The 20,046-nt window shown below is 35.9% G+C and overlaps 1 protein-coding gene across 3 annotated transcripts in view; it reads left to right on the forward strand.

Annotated features, from left to right (window-relative positions):
• Positions 1 to 20,046, forward strand: part of FER (FER tyrosine kinase) — a 158,672-nt gene that overhangs the window by 9,204 nt on the left and 129,422 nt on the right. For 2 of the 3 annotated variants that reach the window (XM_059837047.1, XM_059837049.1), the window contains exons 2-5: positions 3,710 to 3,821; positions 9,091 to 9,350; positions 13,072 to 13,245; positions 16,622 to 16,721. In XM_059837047.1, coding sequence (XP_059693030.1) covers positions 9,144 to 9,350; positions 13,072 to 13,245; positions 16,622 to 16,721 — 481 coding nt within the window. In that variant the 5' untranslated portion in view covers positions 3,710 to 3,821; positions 9,091 to 9,143. The remainder of the gene's footprint in view (positions 1 to 3,709; positions 3,822 to 9,090; positions 9,351 to 13,071; positions 13,246 to 16,621; positions 16,722 to 20,046) is intronic. The other variant, XM_059837048.1, reaches the window with a different exon arrangement.

Below are 20,046 nucleotides of genomic sequence, written 5' to 3' on the forward strand. Positions count from 1 at the left end.
TTCTATCTGTTCTGCTTTTTTTTTTTTTTTGACTGCTGCTAAGTGTAAATCCTATTCTTTGATGAAGCCCACTTCTTAGTTGCATTTATTTTTAATAGCATCACAGCTGCAGCAACTGCTGAGAAAAAATGTGGTCCTCCTACAGGTGCAGGAATTGGAGAGTGAGAGTGCACTGTTAAAGGATGTTAGTGCATGACCAAGTAAAATCCATGTAGCTCAGTACTTGCTACTGTCAGATAAGAAGGGGCTGTTGGCATAAATGTAGATTAATAGTTCCTGTTCTGCTTTTACAATTTAGAGACATCTTGAGATGGAACTCTTGCTGTTCTACAGATCTGGTTTTTTTTAAATGAATTTTTATAATAGTTTTGTACTTCTTTGTTTCATGGTCTCAGAAATGTCTTTAGGCATTGAATTGTCTAATTTAATTATTTACTGGGCAAAGAAGGACACAAGAGCAGCTTTTTAAAAATTTCATTTGATGTTCTCAAGTTCTTCTGGAAAACACTTCAGGCATTTGACATAGCATATCACTTTGTGCTATAATGATTTTTCTTTTGGTGTACTTTGATCTTACACCTGTCATTCTTACCTTTTTTGTGAGCTGAAAATTCTCTTTTCTCTGTGCATAAGCTGCTCCATGCTATGATCAATATTATCTATATTTTTTTTTGTGCTTTATGTTTTTCTTTAGCTAAAAGAACATACAGGAATACCACTGATGTATCAGCAGCATAAGGACGTGTTATGTTTTCCGTTCCCTTCATTAAAAAATCATTTAATATTCTGGATGGTTTCTAACCTGTCTGCTTGAGAACACCGAACAAATGTTTTTGAAGCTGTGTGTTCAGAGACTACTGCAGTTTTTTCTGGTGCTGTTATTAAATAACTCCTACCAGTGTATTATGTTGCATTTATTGACGTGTGACTTCATCTGCTGTTTTCTGTGCTTGCTGCTCAGTGTTGTGAGGTTTTGCAAGTTTTGTAATGATCTGTCAGTTTTGATGACTCATAATAATTTTGTGTAAAGCCCAGATGCTTCTGTAATGATGTATAGGCAGGTCAGCATTCTGAAGAGCAGCCCAAGTCCTGGCACAGATTACGGAGAGCCTTCAAGCTCTCTCCCCTGACAGTCTTTGTCTCTGAAGTCTTCCTCTGCAAGGTCTTCAGTTCTCTAGTAGCTTCCTATCAGAGACATCAGCAGAAACCTCCTACTTCCAACACCTTTTCCCACAGGATCCTTGATGCCTTCATAGAACTCTTCAAGTTGTGAAACGTGATTTTGCTCTGTAAAATCACAGAACTGCATTGTTCTTTTTTTCTTTTGAATTATTCTAGTCTACAGGTTCTTAGGCATGGTTTTAACCACCTTGTGCAGTATGAGAGTCAGACTGTGTTGTGCTTCTGATTGCCTTGTTCCATCTGAAGAAAATTTGATTTGTTTCCCACTCTTGATACTTCTTTGCTTGGCTCACCTTAAACCCAAGTTTTTGCAGAATTAATATTTTGGAAATTTGGTCGCTGACTCTTCAATGCTTTGGCTAAATAGCATCTGACTCTGGTGAATTCTTACTATTAATTTGATATTTTTAATTGCCTCTCGGATGCTTCATTTTTAGAAAATGCCTTGTATATCCTAAATCTGATGAGGATCTGATTTGAGAATTGGCCTTAGCTGTCTTGTTAGTAATTTCAGAAAAGAGCAGATCATCTAAGTTCTCTGTTCTGCCTTTATGTTCTTAGCTTTAGATTCATTAGCTAGTCAATTATTCCATTGAGGCAGCAAGATGTTTGTAACTATTAGATTCTGCTATGTTTGAGCTCAGAAATAACAGTGGAAATTTTGTGAGATTTTATTGCCCTCTGACAGATGGCTGTGCAATTCATTGGAAAGCTTTTATTATGCTTCCATGTACTAGCTAGTCTATGCCTGTCAATTAGACCTGTATTGGACTTGCATTACCAGCTTTAACTTCTACTAATGACCTGTGTGCAGATGAAAAAAATGCACATGGGTAAAAAGTTAACAGTAACTGGAATTCTGAAGAAAAGATGGCTTTGCATTTGGTTTTCTTATTGACAAACAAATTTCTGCACTCTAAAATGTGTGATAGCATAGTTCTTTAAAAAGAGAAAAAAAGGTGTGTTGTTGTTTGTGTTCAGGGAGCAGAAGATAGAACTTTTTTGTGTTGAAGGGGCTCCAACTTGTTGTTTCACTTGATAAATGGAATTTTTTTATGGGCTTCATTTTACTACATGCAGTTCTTAACATCTGCATGAAACTTGAATGTGCCCAGGTGCTGGTGGTGATGTTTGTTCCATTTTCACGAGTCCCATTTGAATGGGGATTAGGATTTATGTTCCTGTCCAGTGACAGTCTGGTGTTTCCACCCGGTTTGTATTTGTGTTAGCAAGATGAGCCAAATTTACTCTAATTTTTTGCTCTTGCTTGTACTTTTTTTGCTAGTGGAGACTTACCCTTGGGCTTTGCAAATTTGAAACAAGTGATTTTGTATGTTTCTTAGAAATGTGGTGAATTTTATAATGCTTGTAACCTCCTGTGGTTTTTTTTCTCCTTTTGTATCTGCTTGTGTAGCTGCTGTTCCTTTTCAGTGTCTGAATCTTAGCATCACTTAGTCTTTTCTATTTTTGTTCATGGAGAATAGAAGTTTTGTATTTATATTATGCAGTTCTTTGTTTCTCAAACATTTCTAAGTAACCAGAAGGGAATACTAAATAATGCCTGCTTGGATGTGAACTAAGGCTGTCCCTTCACAAGATTTTATGAACGTGTCTGTGATCAGTGCTTTGTTTTAAATAATGGAGATTTTGAAAATAGTTTTGCTTTCTTCACCCCTATACACTTGTCTTTCTTTCAGTTTTGCTTTATGTGTTTTTTCCTAGGAGGGCATTGCTAAACTGTTATGGAATGTCTCATTTGAATTCGGACGTTGTGGTGTGAGATTATGAGTGAATGGTTATCATGGGTCCACACATAGAGATTTTACAGTATACCTTGCACTTGTAAGCTGTGTGCAAAGCTTGTTCCTTACCATTTTTTAAATCCAGTATATTTTTTTCTTAATATAAACCCTTCTGTATCAGTTTGCTTCACCTAAATTGCAGTCCAGAGCTACAGTTTGAAGTTTTGGTCCTGCTAGTCATCCTAACTTCCTGACCTCCTTCTTTTCTAGATATTTGAGTAGTTAGAGCCAGGTAGAAATTTATGTGCCTTGAGTGGTTCCCTTCTCTTGTTGCCACATGTTTTCTTCCACTTTTATGAAAATACCACTACTAACTTAGTCTTTCATATAACAAACTTGAGCCTTCCATCCTTTCTTTTTCCTTAATAGGTTTCTGCCTTTGTTTTACCAAAGGCAAGGTTCATAAATTAATAAAATTGTCTAATTTTTCAGCTACAGTACACTTGTCATAAGAAATTCCAAGAACTTACAGAAAAGTTCTAGTTCTATGTGTAGAGGCAAAATTATTTCTTCACTCAAAATTATGTGTATGAAGTGATATCATACTAGTACTAGCAGTCGTTTGAGAAATCTGCTCTTTTCTTTTAGTTAAACTGTCTGTTTTTAAAAAAAAAAGCTGGCTTCTGGTAATCTGAAAATTCAGGGCAATTTACCTAAGTTTGAGTTTTACAATGTATTTGAAAATGAGATAGTTAAAAGAAGTTTGATATGTTTTTCTTTCACAGAGTCCCCAGAAAAGAAAAAAAAAAGTATATTTCAGTAGGTGAAAATCAGAGGAAGTAGCTGCTGACATAGGAAAACTGTACTAAAGGACATTTCTGAAGGAAAACTTTTAAGGTATGTGGGCTAAGTTATGCTTTGCAGAAGAGCTTTCCTGAAAACTAGCTGCCTTCTTTGCTTTGAGTGGACCAGTATTTCAAATCAGCTTTGAAATAATCAGCCAAACTTTTATTACCCCTTCAGATGTTTAATGTTGACAAAAGCTCTGCAGAAGGATTAGTTTTACTAGTTTATGTTGTATACATCATCTATGCATGCAAATATGATCTTATGAATATGAGATTAGTGTAAACAAATGGTAGGTATGCATGTGTTTTATGTTTTGTGGTCTTGTGCATTCCAAGAATGGATCCTCCACTAACAGAAATGTCAGTTGTTTGAGTGTCTAATTTTTGTTTAAGGTGTGCATGGAACGTTAAGAATTATTTACTTCATTATTTTAATGGAATATAACTATTGTAAGCCTCACATTGAGAAATTGAGAAGGACTGTCTAACAAATGGATAATCTATTGCAAAAATGCTTTTAGTTCAGTATAGAAGCCTTGATTTTAAGGATTTGTCTCCTGAATCCAAATCCTCTTTGTTTTCTGATTGTGACAAATTTTTAATGTTTGTAGAAAGTGTTTGCAGAATAAAAGACATTCTGTATTCCCTATGATTTGGATCCCATGCAGATTTAGGAATAATCTAAATTCACGGTCAGCATATGAAGAGTGGGAGAATCCAGACCTGTGATGTACTTTCCTATTCTGAATTTAACTGGGAGCCAGGTGTGCTTTCTGGGTTTGTGGTTTTTTAGTTGACGACCTTGTCACTAGTACTGTGAAACCACAAGTTCCAACTGATGCGTGTAGATCCATCATTGTTTTAAGTTTATAAAGTCACAACCTTGGATATAATTGATGGCAATATATAGCAGAAGACACCAGTTTTTACAAGTGTAGGAGAGCATCTTGTGAAAGTGTTGGATTGTACGTGCTCTGTTCTTCCTTGCTCATTTGATTTCAGGCAGTGTCAGACACAGGACCTTTGGTCTGACACCGCATGGCAGCTTTCATGTGTCACAGACAGATTGCAATCTTAAAATGAAATGTACATCAGTTATGGAAACTACTTTCTTCAGAGTTGCTGCTGGAATCCAGCAGCATGACTAACTGGAATACTGGTCTTATTTCCTGAGGGGAGTGTTACAATATTGAAGATTTATGTGGCTAGCAACTTCCTTGAAGTTTCTCACTGTTAAACTGAAAAAATTTAACATTGATTTGTTTGGAATCTGACTGCACCACTGTGTTGGTGGTTGAGAGAAATTTTAAATTGTCTTTGGTAACTCTGCTTAAATTTAGGACAGTTTAAGGTCTGGCTGCTCATTCATGCTTTATTATTAAATGTACATTCAATGTGCACTTCCTGTGAATGATTAGTGCATTGTTTTGAGCATAACACTGTAAAGAAAGTAAGTCCTACTTTCTTGGAATTGATTGTGAGATGTATTTTACTCTTAAGTTTAACAAATATTTTTTGATTAATTTACATATGCAGTAATTTTTTTCGCTATCTGTATCTATATCTATAATAGAATATATAGGAAATTATAGGTCTTCTAAGATATTATATATATTTCAAAATATTTAAAAATAGCTGAATGAATATTAAAAAATGAGCTGAAGCTCATTTGTCTTATTTTGTGGTACTGGTGTTTTTATTGCTTTACAACACATGGTACAATTCTGTTTGAAACTTCACTGGCATGTCAAATTATGCAAGCTTTGTTCACATGGGGAAAAAGAGAGAAACCTCATGGGTATCTACCAGAAGCAGAAGAAATCTCTTCACAGTAAGAGTAAGGCAATTCCTGAAGATTTTTATTTCTGTGTGAATTTAGCATATTATGTTTGTTATTATCACTTCTCTGTCTAGCTTGTTTTAAAACATCATGCCATCTCTGGTTTTTCTGGTAAGATAAAATACTCTTCTATGGTTTTTTGAGAATTTTTTTTCCCCAGAAAATTTTCCTCAGAAAATTTTCCCCAGATTTTTTTTTTCCCAGAATAGCTCTCCCACTGTATTTTCATCTTTTGAACATTAGAGAAGAAAGTATGCTTTTGTCTCAAACTCCCCATATCTCATACCAGTACCACATTAAATCTTTTCTTGGTTCAGATTTTGCTGGTTTTGCTAATTTCTCAATTTTGCCAGTGGTCTGTGGTTACAAAATCTGTCAGGGAATCTCTGTCTTTCAGTGTGAGTATTTTAATGTTGTATGGTAAAGCCAAAAATATGGGAATATTAGTATTCCTTACTCCAGTAGCTGTAAACATGGGGAAGCACAAGGAGAATCACACCATGAAGAGCAGCCCAGCTAGTCTACTGTTCTTAAATGTCTTCTGGTGCCATGGTTGGAGACACAGGGCTGATCTAAATGCATTACTGTGCCCAGGTGGTCACTGTAGGTCCCTTCTGACTGAAATATTCTGTTGTATTGGTCTGGCCCTCTAGGGCAGGTGTCATCTCATCTGTGGTCACTAATGAGGGAGATAGCAAACTTGGAAAAATACCTGTCTGTGTTGGTGCAAGATACTGTATTTTTGAACACTGGCCTTTCAAAATTTGCTAGTGTTTTTTAAGAGTTTTTGAAAATCAGGTTTGTGTGTTCATGTGTTTGGTAAATCTTACAGTTCTGACTTCAAATTAATGACTGTGTGATCTGTACTGTTTTCTGTTGTTTAAAAATATTAAAAAATCAGAAGTGGTTTGAAGTGACAAAAACAGTTTTTAGTTTATCAGAATTTAAACTTAGTCAAGTGGTTAAGGTCTTGAATACTTCTTCACCATTTCTTTGTCTCCACAATAAAGCACTTGCATTTGGCTGGATGTCTTGGTTGAACATTTTCTCAGCTTACCTGAAAGTCGCATGACAGCTGGCTTGCCCATTTGGGAATCATCACTTCTCATTCTTTGGACTTTTTAGTTTTAGCAAATCAGAATTTTACCACTTTTGCAAAACAATTTTTTGCTGTGCTGCTTCTATCACAGGGAAAGGAATAATTTAAAACAAACACTGGAGTCCGTTGTGTGTACAATTTTTGCCTGTGTATCCAGGCATCTAATAGTGGAATTGGAAAAAATCTGATTACTGCTTCGTTAAAAGTAACTTAGCAGGCTGGAGTGAGATATTGTTGGGTCTTTTTGCTCTGTTGATTTTTGTACTCCTGTATCTCCTTTGTAAGTCGCTAGAAGCAGGCTGAAATATCACATGCCAAGAATATTTCCTCCTTCCCTAGCCATACTGCCTCTCAGTAAAAAACAGAGGCTAGGGTCAAAGCAAGCAAGCCTTTACTTTACTCATAATACAAGCTGAACTTCACTATGAAATTCAGTTCCCATCTCTTCTAAATCTGGATGTAAGAAAACAAGGATACTATTTTTTCTCACAGCTATTGTGCTGGGTGAGTTAGGTAATGTGCCAAAATGAGGTAGGAGAAAGATGAAAAGTCATAAGAAAGGATTTAGATCTAAAGGCCATTGAAAATTCACTACTACAGCTTTAGTCATGTTAATAAACAGGGACTTTCAGATATTTTTTTTTTTTTTTTGGTTCATGTTGCTAAAATGTTTGTGGTTCTGCAAGAGTGTTCCTCAGTTTTAACTGTGGAGGTATTTTCATAATGCTACTAATGATGACATAGTTCATAAATACAGCCAACATAAACTATTTACTGTTGCTGTGTATGACTGAATTCCTAGCCCTCAAGAAGTATTCTGACTGAAATATACAGCTTCAAATTAAAGAGTTTACGAAAGCTTACAGGTTTAAGGTTACTCATACAGCTTTGACTTGTCTGTATTGTGTAGATACATAGTAATGTGGCACTGTTCTAGTTTTCTTTATTGGATCTTTGTTTTGTTTTGTAGCATGGTTTGTGTTCTAAGAATAAACACATAGTACATGAGGCTTATTTCAGAGGTTGCTTGAGGTTCTGATTTGCAAAATCTTCAGAAATTTTGTGCAGTAGCTGAAGCCAGTAACATATTTATTTTTTCTGAATACCTAACATGCTAAAAATACTAGGCACTCTGAAAAGTCTGTCTTTAAGCCTTGAACATATCAGTATGAGCTGCCACAGTGTTGACATTAGTTTATGTGTCTCAGTTCTTAGTGTAAAATGAGAATATTAGTCCTACTTCCCTCAATGCAATGCTAGGAAGATAAATTTGTTAATGCTTGTAGAACACTGCTAATTTAAGTGGTAATGTGTAAAGCCTGGGAAGAAATTGGTATTTCTGTGTTAAAAAGAACCAAGACTTTGCTGTAGTGCAGGAATTGTGAATAGGCAGCATACAGGCTGTGGCTGCACTGCAGTCCAGAGATAAGAGTTGCAATTTATATAAGTTTATCTTACCTAGTTGAAGCTGATTAGTATAGGTTGGTGTGTATACAGAAAAGAGGGTTCAGCCCACATTACAAAACCTTGTGCAAGAGTGTGTGGGAATTACTTCTTTGTGTGGTTTCAGCTCTTCCACAATGTAGCTGTGTGTTTATCAGCATCAGATGCAGGTATTTCAGAGCTAACTCTAGAAATGTGTCTTTGACCAGAGGTATTGCTACAGGATTTCTTAAGGCAGCATATCTTATCTGTTTGTCAATCTTACTTCATGTCAATTTGGTACAATAAGACTGGACTGTCCTAGGGTAAAATGGTGTGAACTAAAGAACTCTGACCCAGGGGACCAGTGTATGGTTGGATGGGAAACCTATTTTTGGATATTTTCTGGTTTTTGGGAGGTTGAATCTGCAGGTTTAATGGCCTGTTAACAAAGAATTTAGGAGCAAACTAGCTTCTAAAGAGTTACCAACTTCCCACAGACACAGTGCCAGAGAACTGGTGTTTTATGTGGATTTTTCTGTGCTCTTAGGAGAGTAAATATGAGAAACAAGTTTCAGGTCACCAGGAGTAGAAAAGTGCAGCTAGCAGCTTGTCTGGAGATAATGTTAGCTGTGCTTCTTTGGTTAAATATGTAGATTGGTCTTGAGTGTTTGTCTTAGATGCTGTTATGTTTTCTTTCATACTGCACTTTAAGTTAGGGCGGTACATTTTTGCAGAAATGGAAACTGGAATTCTAAGGCTGAAATCCTTTCCAGTCAGAGTTTGTTGTTGAAAACAGTGCTCTGAGCCTCCTTTCAGTTTATGCTGAGGAGGTTAATGTATGTGGTTAACATTATGATTAGGTAATTTCAGGGTTTAGGCATCAATAATTGCTCTTTGTCTCCCCAGAAGTTTTTTCTTTTGATAATTGTCTCATCAGTCTTGTTCTCCTTTCAGATGTGGTGAAGAGCCTGTATTTTTCCCCTGTCTGGTATATAGTGCCTTAAAAAATGGGGTTTGGAGGTGACCTGAAGTATTCTCATGATGCTTTATTAAAACTGCAAGACTGGGAACTACGACTGCTGGAAACAGTGAAGAAATTTATGGTAATGAGAGTAAAAAGTGATAAAGAATATGCGTCCACTTTACAGAATCTTTGTAACCAAGTAGATAAAGAGAGTGCTTGTCAATTGGATTATATCAGCAATGTGTCCAAGGTAAGTCTGAAGTTTGAATTTGGAATATCCTTGGGTTCTGGGTTTACTTTTATTTTTTTTTTGGTTTGAGTTGGATTCCTGTCCATTCAATTTCTTGAGAGTTAATGTTGCCAAAGTAATTAAAATGGATTATTTTAGTTTCTCAGTGAAATATGCAGAAGTTGAGCTCTAGTCTTGCTTTGAAAAAATTAACTGAATGAGAATCAATCCTGATTTTTGAAACTCAGTATTTTACATAAATGGGTTGAGCCTGCTTCTTTGTTCAGTGTTTTGAAAATCAAGTATACTATAGTAAGCTTTTCTTTTTAGATAGGAACTATTGTTTATGTTATATAGAATTGTGACAGAAATAGAAAAATGCCAGGAAACCAAGGCAAAGCCTAGCATTCCAGCTGTTACTCACACTGCAGCATGTGTTGTAAGAACAAAACATGAATTCAGGATGTTTCTCGTAATTGTGAGGTATTTTGTATTTTGTATATTGTATTCTGTGTAAAAGAACTGTGTTGACTTTTTAAAAAGGTAAGGCGCTCTGTTCTCCAAATTACTGGTTTTTAGATTTAGAGCAAGTCCTAGTAAATGTAATAATGAAGCAAACTTCCCTTATCACCTGTTTGAAAGTTTTACTCCAGACCTGGATTCTCTACTGACAAGAGAAGACTATTCTGTTTTGATGGCTTATTCAGTTCTTGGCCCTTATTCTGTAGCAGTGGTTACACAGTGCATTCAGTCTGGCATGAATCCTCATTTTCTCTCTGCAGGAAAACACCCTTTCTGGGTCCGGTTAAATTTCAGACAAAGCAGTTTTTATGTCATGGGCTTATGGGACGGCTGCATGGACAGTGGCTGTGGTGTAGCATTAGGAACAGGAGTGCTGCTTGTGCAGCAGGATGGATGTATGCAGGGTTAAAGTGTGTGTGACTTGAAGGCTGTGCTGCTATAGCTGAGCTGCTTCAGCCCCGTGCAGTGTTTATATATAACATGTTCTGTTGTTGCCTCCCCCCACCCCACAACAATTCTTGCCTTGCAAATTGAAATACTGCCCTTTTTTTTCATTGGTACAGAGTATTTAGTGTTGTAAGCTTTAAACTACCATTAACCTTCACATAGGTATCTCAGTCTAGAACAGTTCATGTTAATAACATGAGCACTACTAGTGAGCAGATAAATCGAAGAAGTCTGGAGATCTGACTTCTGACTTGAGCCATCTTCTTTTTGCCTTGAAAAGAGGTGTGCATGTCACATTTTGAAATCTTGTTTTGAATAGAGGCGCTCAAGTTGTCCTTCAGCATTATTTTCATTCCCTTTTTTTTTCTCTTAAGGACATGTGATTTTTCACTGCTGCATCTCGGGTTTCTATGTTTTCTCTGTTTTCTGCGTTTTATCAGCAAAAATATTCATATGGACTGGCAGATCTTTTATATGGGCTTGCCTTATGATTTCACTGACACCTTGGATTTTGCAATTGTGTAGTGACACATTATGGTACTGGTTTTGGCAGTTAAAAAGCCTGTATCATTGATTATTTACTAATCTCATTCTAATTTATTTTAATCTTTTTGTGATACTTTTTTCTGACCTTTTACAGAACCAAAGAATGATGCAAATATTATTGGAAATGTGTCTAGTTTCTTATATCTTCCAAGATATAAAATACCTCTTTTTGTTAGTATGGTATTATTTGGCATTTTGTGGCATTAAAACCCAATAGCAAGCTATTTAATTTTTAATGGGTTTTGTTTCGTTAGTTTTGTTGTTGTGGTTGTTTGTTTTGTTTTGATTTGATCTCTAAGTGTACAGTAACAGTGAGCACTTAGAGAGAAATGGCGTTTGGGAAAATCTGTCTTCTGTTTTTTTTCATGTGGAGACAACAAACTTGCTGGAAGGCATGATAGCAGCAACTGGTAATTTTAGAAAAGAGGTGTTTTTAAGAGCTTCCAGACTGCTCTTCTGTGTGTGTGTATATGTCTGAAAAATGGTGTTAAAACAAACATGAATGTATTTTACTGCATTTGTTGAACTGTGGTCATTTTTTTGTGGAAGGAAATGCTTTACTTTTTCTGCTGTTCCCACCCAGCTTTTTTGTCCCATATAAATCTCTGTTATTGAAGCAGTTTCACTTCACCTTCTCCTAATTAAAGATAATAAAATACAATAATGCAAAGCACAGAAACCCCGCTTTACTGCTATTTCCCTATGGAAACATCGCTTTCCCCTTTTCCTGATGGAAAGAGTGATGTGAAGAACAGGAAAATACGTGATTTTTTTTTTTTTTAATAGAAGCGGAAGTAATTGCTATGTTTCTGGCTTTTTCAAGCTCATTTGGTGACTTGTAAACCAAGCATTTCCTTAGAGTACCTGTACTGTTGAAAAATGCTTTTGGTGTGATTTTTCAGGATTCAAACAGTAATTGTTTCATCAGTAATAAATCAGCCTTATGGAAAAAGGATGATTCTGACTACATTTTCACCTCAGAGCACTTTTATGAACTCTTCTGTAACTACAAAGGCCCACTCTTCACAAATGTTCAGTGCTGTTTTATCCTATGCAGCTTTGAAATACGGCTTCTGAAATGGTCTCCAGCCACAGCAGGAAAGCTTTAAGCCTTGCCATTTTATACCACCACACTTTAAACAGTCCAGATATCTCCATGCCAATCTGTGGGTTATTTACAAGGCAGAAGAATTGTTAAAGATAGTCCAGTATATAGGGGAGTCAATTGTCTTTTGTTCTCTATAATCCAGTTTCTGTTGCAGCATTGTCGCATAGAGATGGAAATATTAGGTATATATCTTTGTATACAGGATATAAAGAAACTCCAAAGCTAAGAAACAAATTATTTTCTAAAGTTTTTATCTCTGATTGATTTCTGTTTTAGTAAGAGCCAAGATAAATGCCAGTAGAACTCATATGCTAGGTGCCTTCAAAACCTTGTAATTCTGTGGCATGTAGCCACTCTGAAATCTTAGCTATAGCACAGCATTCATTGTCAGAGAGTTATCTTTAAGGAATCCAGTGTGGGACAGCAGTCTTGAGGGTAAGTAAGGTTTTATTTGAACTAAAGTTTAATTTAACATTTGTGTCTCTGATATCTGTAGATATCAGTATTCACAGCCACACATAGCACATTAAGCTGGCCTGAAAACTGACAGAATGTCCAAGGAAGCTTTTAAAGTAAGGGTACAGAAGGATGCTGGGTTACAGTGACAGATGGGTGTTGTGTCTGTGCTTTGGTACTGGTGGTCTGACTGATGTTGCTGTGTGAAGCAGCTGATGTAATGGTGTCCTATTAAACCACCACCCCTCAAATGCATATTGCTGTCAGGTATTCTGACAAAGGTGGAAGTCAGCTCGGGCAGAGCAACTGTGGGCGGAAACTGAAGGACAAAGGATATAGGAACATGGTTCTCAGGGGTCTTGGAGGCATATTAAAAAAAAATAAGGCTGCAGTGCTTTCTTTGGTGTACAGAAATACTAGGACAGTGCTGAAGGGTGAATATTCAATACTGTATTTTTCTCTCTGATGCTTTTTTATGAGAGAGATTGAGGCATGATTTTGCTGTTGCAGGAGGATCTTGAATGCATTTGGGTAAGCTTAAAATCAGTTCTTTTACTGATTTTTTTTAAACAATAATGCATCTTTTCCTGCAGTTCTTATTAATTGTTTGGTTATTTGTGAACTGAAGTAAATAAGTGCTTTTCTGTTCTGACTTTTTTATAGTCTTGGTTGCTTGTGGTACAGCAAACAGAACAGCTGAGCAAAATAATGAAGACACATGCAGAGGATCTTAATTCTGGGCCCTTGCATAGGCTTACGATGATGATCAAAGATAAGCAGCAAGTTAAGAAGAGTTTCGTAGGTGTTCATCAACAAATTGAAGCGGAGATGTACAAGGTATTTTATTTATCTGTGCTTGATAGGTTGATTATAATTCCTCTATGTTTAAAAATAATAAATTAAGAGTGTATTTTTTGGGTTTTGTTCATGCTGTGGTAAAAGTGTAGTGGGTGATATGTAGAATGCTTAGTTTAAATTTTAATTATTTTCTACACAGATTTTCTTTCCTGCCAGCTGATAAGGCAAAGATGGAAAAGTTTCTTCCATATGAATTTCCGTGGACAGATAGAATTGAAAATGTTATTCTAGTAGAGGATAATGAATTACTTTGTGACACCTCTATTCCACCTATTTTCCTGTTCTAATTCCACTCCAGACATTCATGGGACCCGGGCACTCTGAACTGTTCTTAATAAGTGCTCTTGGCAGTCCAGACTCTTTTGGGAAGGGACAGGGTTCTAGTTCCTATTCTAAAATATAAAGCAGGTGTAAACCAAACATTGAGACTGCAGGTGAAACTCTTCAGAGTGTTTTCCATGACCTATCTGTTATCCTGCTTGTGTTCAAAGTGTGGTGTCTTGTCAGTAAAGCTGACAGTAATCAGTTTCAGATGCTCTGGGGGAAACTTAGTTACAGATGTCAAAAATCAGAGTGATAGTCTGAAAGGTCTACTTAGAGAAGAAAAAGCACTGTTTCTTCTTTCTTCCAGCTGAGAATTTGGGATTTGAAGAAGTGTAATTAAAATGTACCATCTGAGTAAAGCAGTAACACTGTCATGGGTTGATGAGTAAAAAGTTCTTGGGCCAGTTCTGAGAAGAATTTGGAGTTATTCTGTATTTAAATTAAGACTATTTTAAGTTAAATGCATTGGCTCTAGTAAGATTGCTTCTGTAATATGCCAGAATCTTGGCATCTTCCCCAAGCAGGGACTATGGGGTTGTCTTTTTGATGCATGGTCAGTAGGCTGTCATTATCTCATAAATCTTCCAGCCAAATAATCACTCGCTGCTACTTATGAATTGGTGCACCTCAAAAAAGTCAGAATGGAAGAAGAGGAAAACCTGGTAGCATGTGTTAGAAATAATAGAAGTTATAAAGAATTGCAGAAAGAGGAAAAGAAAGATAAGAAAGAAAGGCTGAATGGGGTAAGACTGCTGTAAGCTCAGGTATACTTTGAAAAGAGACTATGCAATGGTTTGTTTTCTGTTAATAGTCCAAACTCTAATAGAATCTCTAATAAAAATGTCTTTTAAAATAAGACTTTTCCAAAAAACCATAATGCATACTGAGCACTTGCCAAATGATTATTACAAACCATATTAACTTTATTTTATTATGGGTTGCATAGCCACAAAAGTATTTTGCATCCTGCTGATTAAGCTTGCACTGTTGTCTGGTTAGAGGTTTTTTAGGGTTGTTTTCCTTTTTTCCCCTTCCTGAATTTGCAAAGAAGTATTTGAATAGTGTTCTCCTATTGTTAGCTGACATTGTTCAAGGTTTTGTGTACCTGGAGCACTTTAAGAATGATTCCCTGAAATTCAAAAGACTTCTGATGTTCTGTGGTAGTACTTCTGATTTTTTTTATGCACAGAGGTAAAATGCCAATTATATCTCAGTACAGTATGCAAAGTTTGTGAACATCAGTGTCTGCGCAGCTCCTGTTTTTAGGATAAAATGGCATAAAAATGTATTTAGGTCAAATGCATGTATGTTGTTCTTTCTTATTCTAGACCTCTACAAGGAGGAATCTTACGGGGAAGATTCCTAAGAACAGTAAATAACATGGCTTTTGCACAAATGTAATGAACTTACATCTTGTAGATTTATTCCAGTTACCATTAAGATCTTGAAAAATTTTCTTTATTCATGAAATTTGAGGGGAAAAAAGTAGAGTAAGGTGCTAATTAGGTGGGTAAGATATTTTGAAATAAAAATGGAATTTAAAGTAATCCTCGACAGTCTTAATTCTTAAGTGTTCTTTGGGAACAGACATGCTCTTGGGGTTGGTTTTATCTGTTGGAAAAACACAATCTAGATTAAGAATCATAATGTAGGTATTATAAAGCTTTCCTAATGCTAGTGCCCAGTTTTATTTTTCAGTTTTCTTTAGGAGATGCTGGTTTTTTATTTAGGTCTTAATTACTTCCTAATTGCATCTTTTTCTCCATTTGTAATGATGTCTTTAAATACAAATTGTCATAAAGTTATTTCTCCTATATTACCTCTATTGGTGTATAATAACAGCAGATGTGTATAATTTACAGTGTAGAAGTACGAGATGAGTATCTGTGATTGATATGGAGAAAAGGTTCTGCCTTCAAATTAAATATTGCACAGCTGGCCCAAAAATAGAAGCTGTAGACAGCACTTTGTTGGATCTTTAAGGAATTTCCTTAAGCTTTCAGAAGTTGGTGAAAGTAGTGTTATCTGGGCCTTGCATCATGAAAAAAAAAGGAAAATTGTGAACTTCAGCCTTCTTCCTGCCAGCTGCAAGAGGAATAATTTTTCAGTAGAATGAACTTCTTTTTGTGCACATTCACTGAGAGGACCACTACCATTAATACTAGTTAATAATTTCTCTTGCGTGATTTTCCAATTGATGTCTGTTATTCTGTTGGGTTTTTTTTTTCTTTGTTGGAATTTTTTGTTTTTCTTACAATATATGGTAGGTTTTTTTGGTATTGTGATGGCTGGTTTGTTACTGAATTTTGTTTGCAAGTTCATAATTTGGGATTATTTCTGAACAGTGCACTAGTTTTGTCACACACTGAATGAATGCTATGGGTAGAAGAGAAAACTTGGTTTTAATTTTGTCACTAAAAATATTATGTTCAGTGCTCAGTTTCATGGTAGAGGTTTCTTCTTTGTTTAGTTGCTTCTGTAGTTCAGTTTTTGTTTGTGTTTTTTGGTTATTGGTTTGGTTTTCCTTTTTAAGGGTTTAAGTTTTATCATTGATGGATTATTTCATGTCAAGTTGCTGTTCCTTAGTCAGTTGTAGGAAGTGTAATGTCTAAAAATTAATTTTGCTTTTTTTTTAGGTACAAAAGAAATTCCTTCCTATGCATAGGACATTTTAAGCCAGTATGATTTGTTAAGCATCTTTTTGATCTTTTTTGCCTTGTGATTGGAATAGAATATTGTTGATGATTAGCTGAATTTTCTAAATATTTAATTACATTGATGTGAATAGGGATTTGTGTATTAGGCCTCTTACTTAATTCCATGCATTTATTGATTTTGATTTCACACCATGTAATTTGCACCATGTAATTTGCATCCTGTAATATCCTATTAAGATTTTCTCAAGCCAGTGGAAAGTGTAGCAGCCTTATTTTGGATAATAAATTCTGTTAATACTGTTTTACTAATGCTGTTTTTAAAATGTGTTGAGAATAAGCATTTTTAATGCTTTTTGTATTTCCCTTTTTTAAAGGTCACAAAGACAGAACTAGAGAAACTTAAATCTAGCTACAGACAACTAATAAAAGAAGTAAATTCTGCCAAAGAAAAGTATAAAGAAGCTGTGGCTAAAGGTATGATGGACTTCATTTTGTACATTTATTAGTGTTTTTTCAGATCTGCGAAAACTCTGGAAACAACGTAATTTTTTTTATTTTGAGCTGCTTGATTATAGTATAAAAGATAATTTAGTGTCTTAAATAAGCCAGGCTGATTGCCATCATGTATGCTTATAATGTGTAAAAAATTTAGTAAAATATAAATGGTGATTCTTTTAAGTTTTTGTATTATTGCTTCAGTGGATGTTTTTGAAATCTAAAATTGCTCAGATGGACGCTGGTCTCACCTGCATTGTAGCTGCAGCCTACTTGCCTGTGAATTATTATTGTTGCTGCAGTGGCATCAGCATCACTTCTTTCAGTGTAAAACATCAAACCTTTGTCAGCCTCATCTAAAAGAGGAAAATAAGTCATTTGCACACAGGGATTTGTTTTTAGGAAGTGATGTGCTCAATCTGCATGGATTTTGATTCCTGTTGAATTGTGCCTGAATGATGAGATAAAAGAGAGCCTTTGTTCTATTATGTATTTAAAATATCATGCTAATAGTAGTTCCTATGTGTCCTTCTTAGATTTTCTTTTCTTCCTTTAGTGAAAACTGACTGGCAGGATGTATTGAATGGCAGTATGTAAGTGTGATTCCAAGATCCATCTTAAGGTTTTGTATGAGTGTCTAAATGACACTCATAATGTTCTTGGTTCTGTTGTAGTATAATTATAAATTATAGTAGCTCTCAGTGAGGAGAGATTGTTTCTTTCCAAATCTGTCTCAAATTTGGACAGAACAGCAGAGGAAAAGAAGTTATGCTTAGCACTGTTGAACTTTTATTGTTCTTTTTCTTTTACTGAAGTTCATAAACACTTAATAAAAATGCATATTTCGATGTTAATTTCATCCAGTTCCATATTTTCTCTATGTAACTTAATTTAATTACTTGTTTTATTCTCAAGTAACTACTTAGCATTGGAATATGTAGTATGTATCATGGAAAATATAATAGGATATTCGGATCTTAGTATGTTATTTTTAGCCTGTTTTATCCTCTCTTCCTGTTACTAATCTGGTCATTCTCTATTCCTGAAGCACCAAACTTTCCCATTGGAATAAAGGAATATTTTGTCTATCAGCAGCTGTGATGTTTTGATGTGGTTTTGATTAACTGAATTAATGTTTCTTCAGATAGACAGCAAACATTTTTAAGACACTTATCTCTTATGGTTTTCTTTGACCTCTTTCAGGCCTTTATCTAGTGTTTATGTTATTATAATTCATACTTAATTTTATTTCTGCTAAAATCTTGCTTTGATAAACACTGATGCCCATAAAAATATATTTCTCCCAAAAATTGCAGAATTGCTTCTCTCCTGCTGCATCCCAGGCCCTGTTCCTGTTTACAAATGCTTGTGCATTTGATGAGTTACTACACTTTATCAGCTGCAGGTCAGCTGGGCTGCTTGCATTTTTCAAAGTTGTGGTATTTCTGAGCTTGTAAGTTGTCAAAGTGGTTTGCTGCTGAAGTGAAAAGTTAGGGAAGTCTTAAAAATACAATGCTTCTTTGTTCCATGGTATTCTTTATTCAGTAAGCTAAGCTTATTCACAGTATGTGCTATTAGGATATATTGCTTTTGTTAATGTACAAACTGTTTCAGTTTTTCAGGATTTCAAGAATTATTGAAAACAAGAGAAGAAACAGTGCTTACCAGAACAGTGGGAGGGCATAACCAAGTATTGAAAATAAGCTGAAAACCATTTTGTTAAACAAAAAAATGAATATCTTTTGACACCAGCTCTTGCAAGTAATGTATTAAAATAGCCCATCCAGGTTCATTTATGTAAAATGTTGTTTTAAACAGAGTCTGTTCCTCTGTAAGGACTGTACAAGTCTGTAAGACAGTGACTGGCCTTGCCTCTTTGGAGCCAAAGGGGAAAACTGCCCTAGGACATAGAATTTTAGCTTTACCCTAGGGGTTACTTGTAAATTCGTGCAGCACCTGTACGAGCTGGTCCCCAGGAAAAGAACGAAAACCACACAAAGTAGTCTGAAAAATGTCTCTGTTTTGCAAGAGCAGTGATTTTGAAATGTAGTAACTTTTTCTGCTTGGTTTTAGAATAGCAAAGCTGCTTTCTGGTGAGAGAGTAGGTTTATTAGAGCTGATAGTGAAAGAGATAGAGTTGGTTCTTTAGCTTGTGAAGACAATTGCTTCCCAGTTTTCTAGTTGAGTTATTAAAATTTATATTAAGCTCTGAGCTAAACACACATGGTAGAGGATGTTAACTGATAAGGGTAAAGGCTGGCAGAGCTTGCACAGTACAAAGTTTGTACCTAACATCACTTTCCAAGTGATATTATAATTTTCAGGAATCAGGAACTAGTCTCAGGTAAACTTGAATTTCAGTGTGTGATACTTTGCACCATGAAGTGGGTAGTCACTTTGTATCAATGACACCCTGATCCAGGGTTACAGGTGTTTTCATCTTTTGGTGAAAATACTAGGAGGACCATTGGAAAGATTAGTAAGTGTTAAGGACTGAATAATGATACTGGTTAGTTACAGGTTTTGTTAGTGTTTGGGCAACGGGTAAAGCATGTGGTGGGAATTTTTGCATCGTTTTTTAGTGGGGAAAAGGGAATTTGTTTCTGAAAGAATGCAGGAGCTTCATTATGGAAGACTTTGTGCTGTCCAGATTTGGAGGAAGGTGAAAGTGTCTGAGATTGTGTCCCAGGAGCTTTTCTGGGGAACCCTCTGCTAGCACTGCTTCTGCTTGTGCACCAGGGGAAGCAGTGGGACAGCTGTGTTGCAGAGGGAACGCCAGTGAGACTTGGCTGCTGCTTCCACCTTGGGCTGGCTTGCAGTGCCTTGTTATGGCCACCAGTGCCTGCTTGATGGCTCAATCAGAAATTACTGATTTATTTTGTTTGTTCTAGCCCTCACCCCCAGTAAGTCATGCATAGCTGCTCCTTTCTGGACCAGTGATTACCATAGGAATCACAACTGCAGTCTGGTTGGTTTTTCTTGTGCATGCAGGCTCCAGGTGTCAGGCAATCTGGTTGATGTTAGTCATTTGCATGATAATTTTCTGCCCTTTTTTCCCCAGACATTCATTCTTATGTTTTTAATGTATGGTAAGAGATAACAGGCAGAGAGAGGATGAAATCAGCAAGCTGAACTAGTCCAGTGCCTCTTTAATAAGGCATGCTTTGGTGTTTGGGACTCTATGTCCGGATTGGATGCAATAGTCTCTTCTGGATTAGAAAGCTTTGTTAAAAAAAACTCCACAAAGTATGTGTAGTGGGAATGCAGAGCACATTCCTTTGCAGAACTGGTCATTGGAGTCATA

The sequence above is a fragment of the Haemorhous mexicanus genome, chromosome Z (genome assembly GCF_027477595.1).
Source record: "Haemorhous mexicanus isolate bHaeMex1 chromosome Z, bHaeMex1.pri, whole genome shotgun sequence".
Classification (NCBI taxonomy): Eukaryota; Metazoa; Chordata; class Aves; order Passeriformes; family Fringillidae; genus Haemorhous; species Haemorhous mexicanus.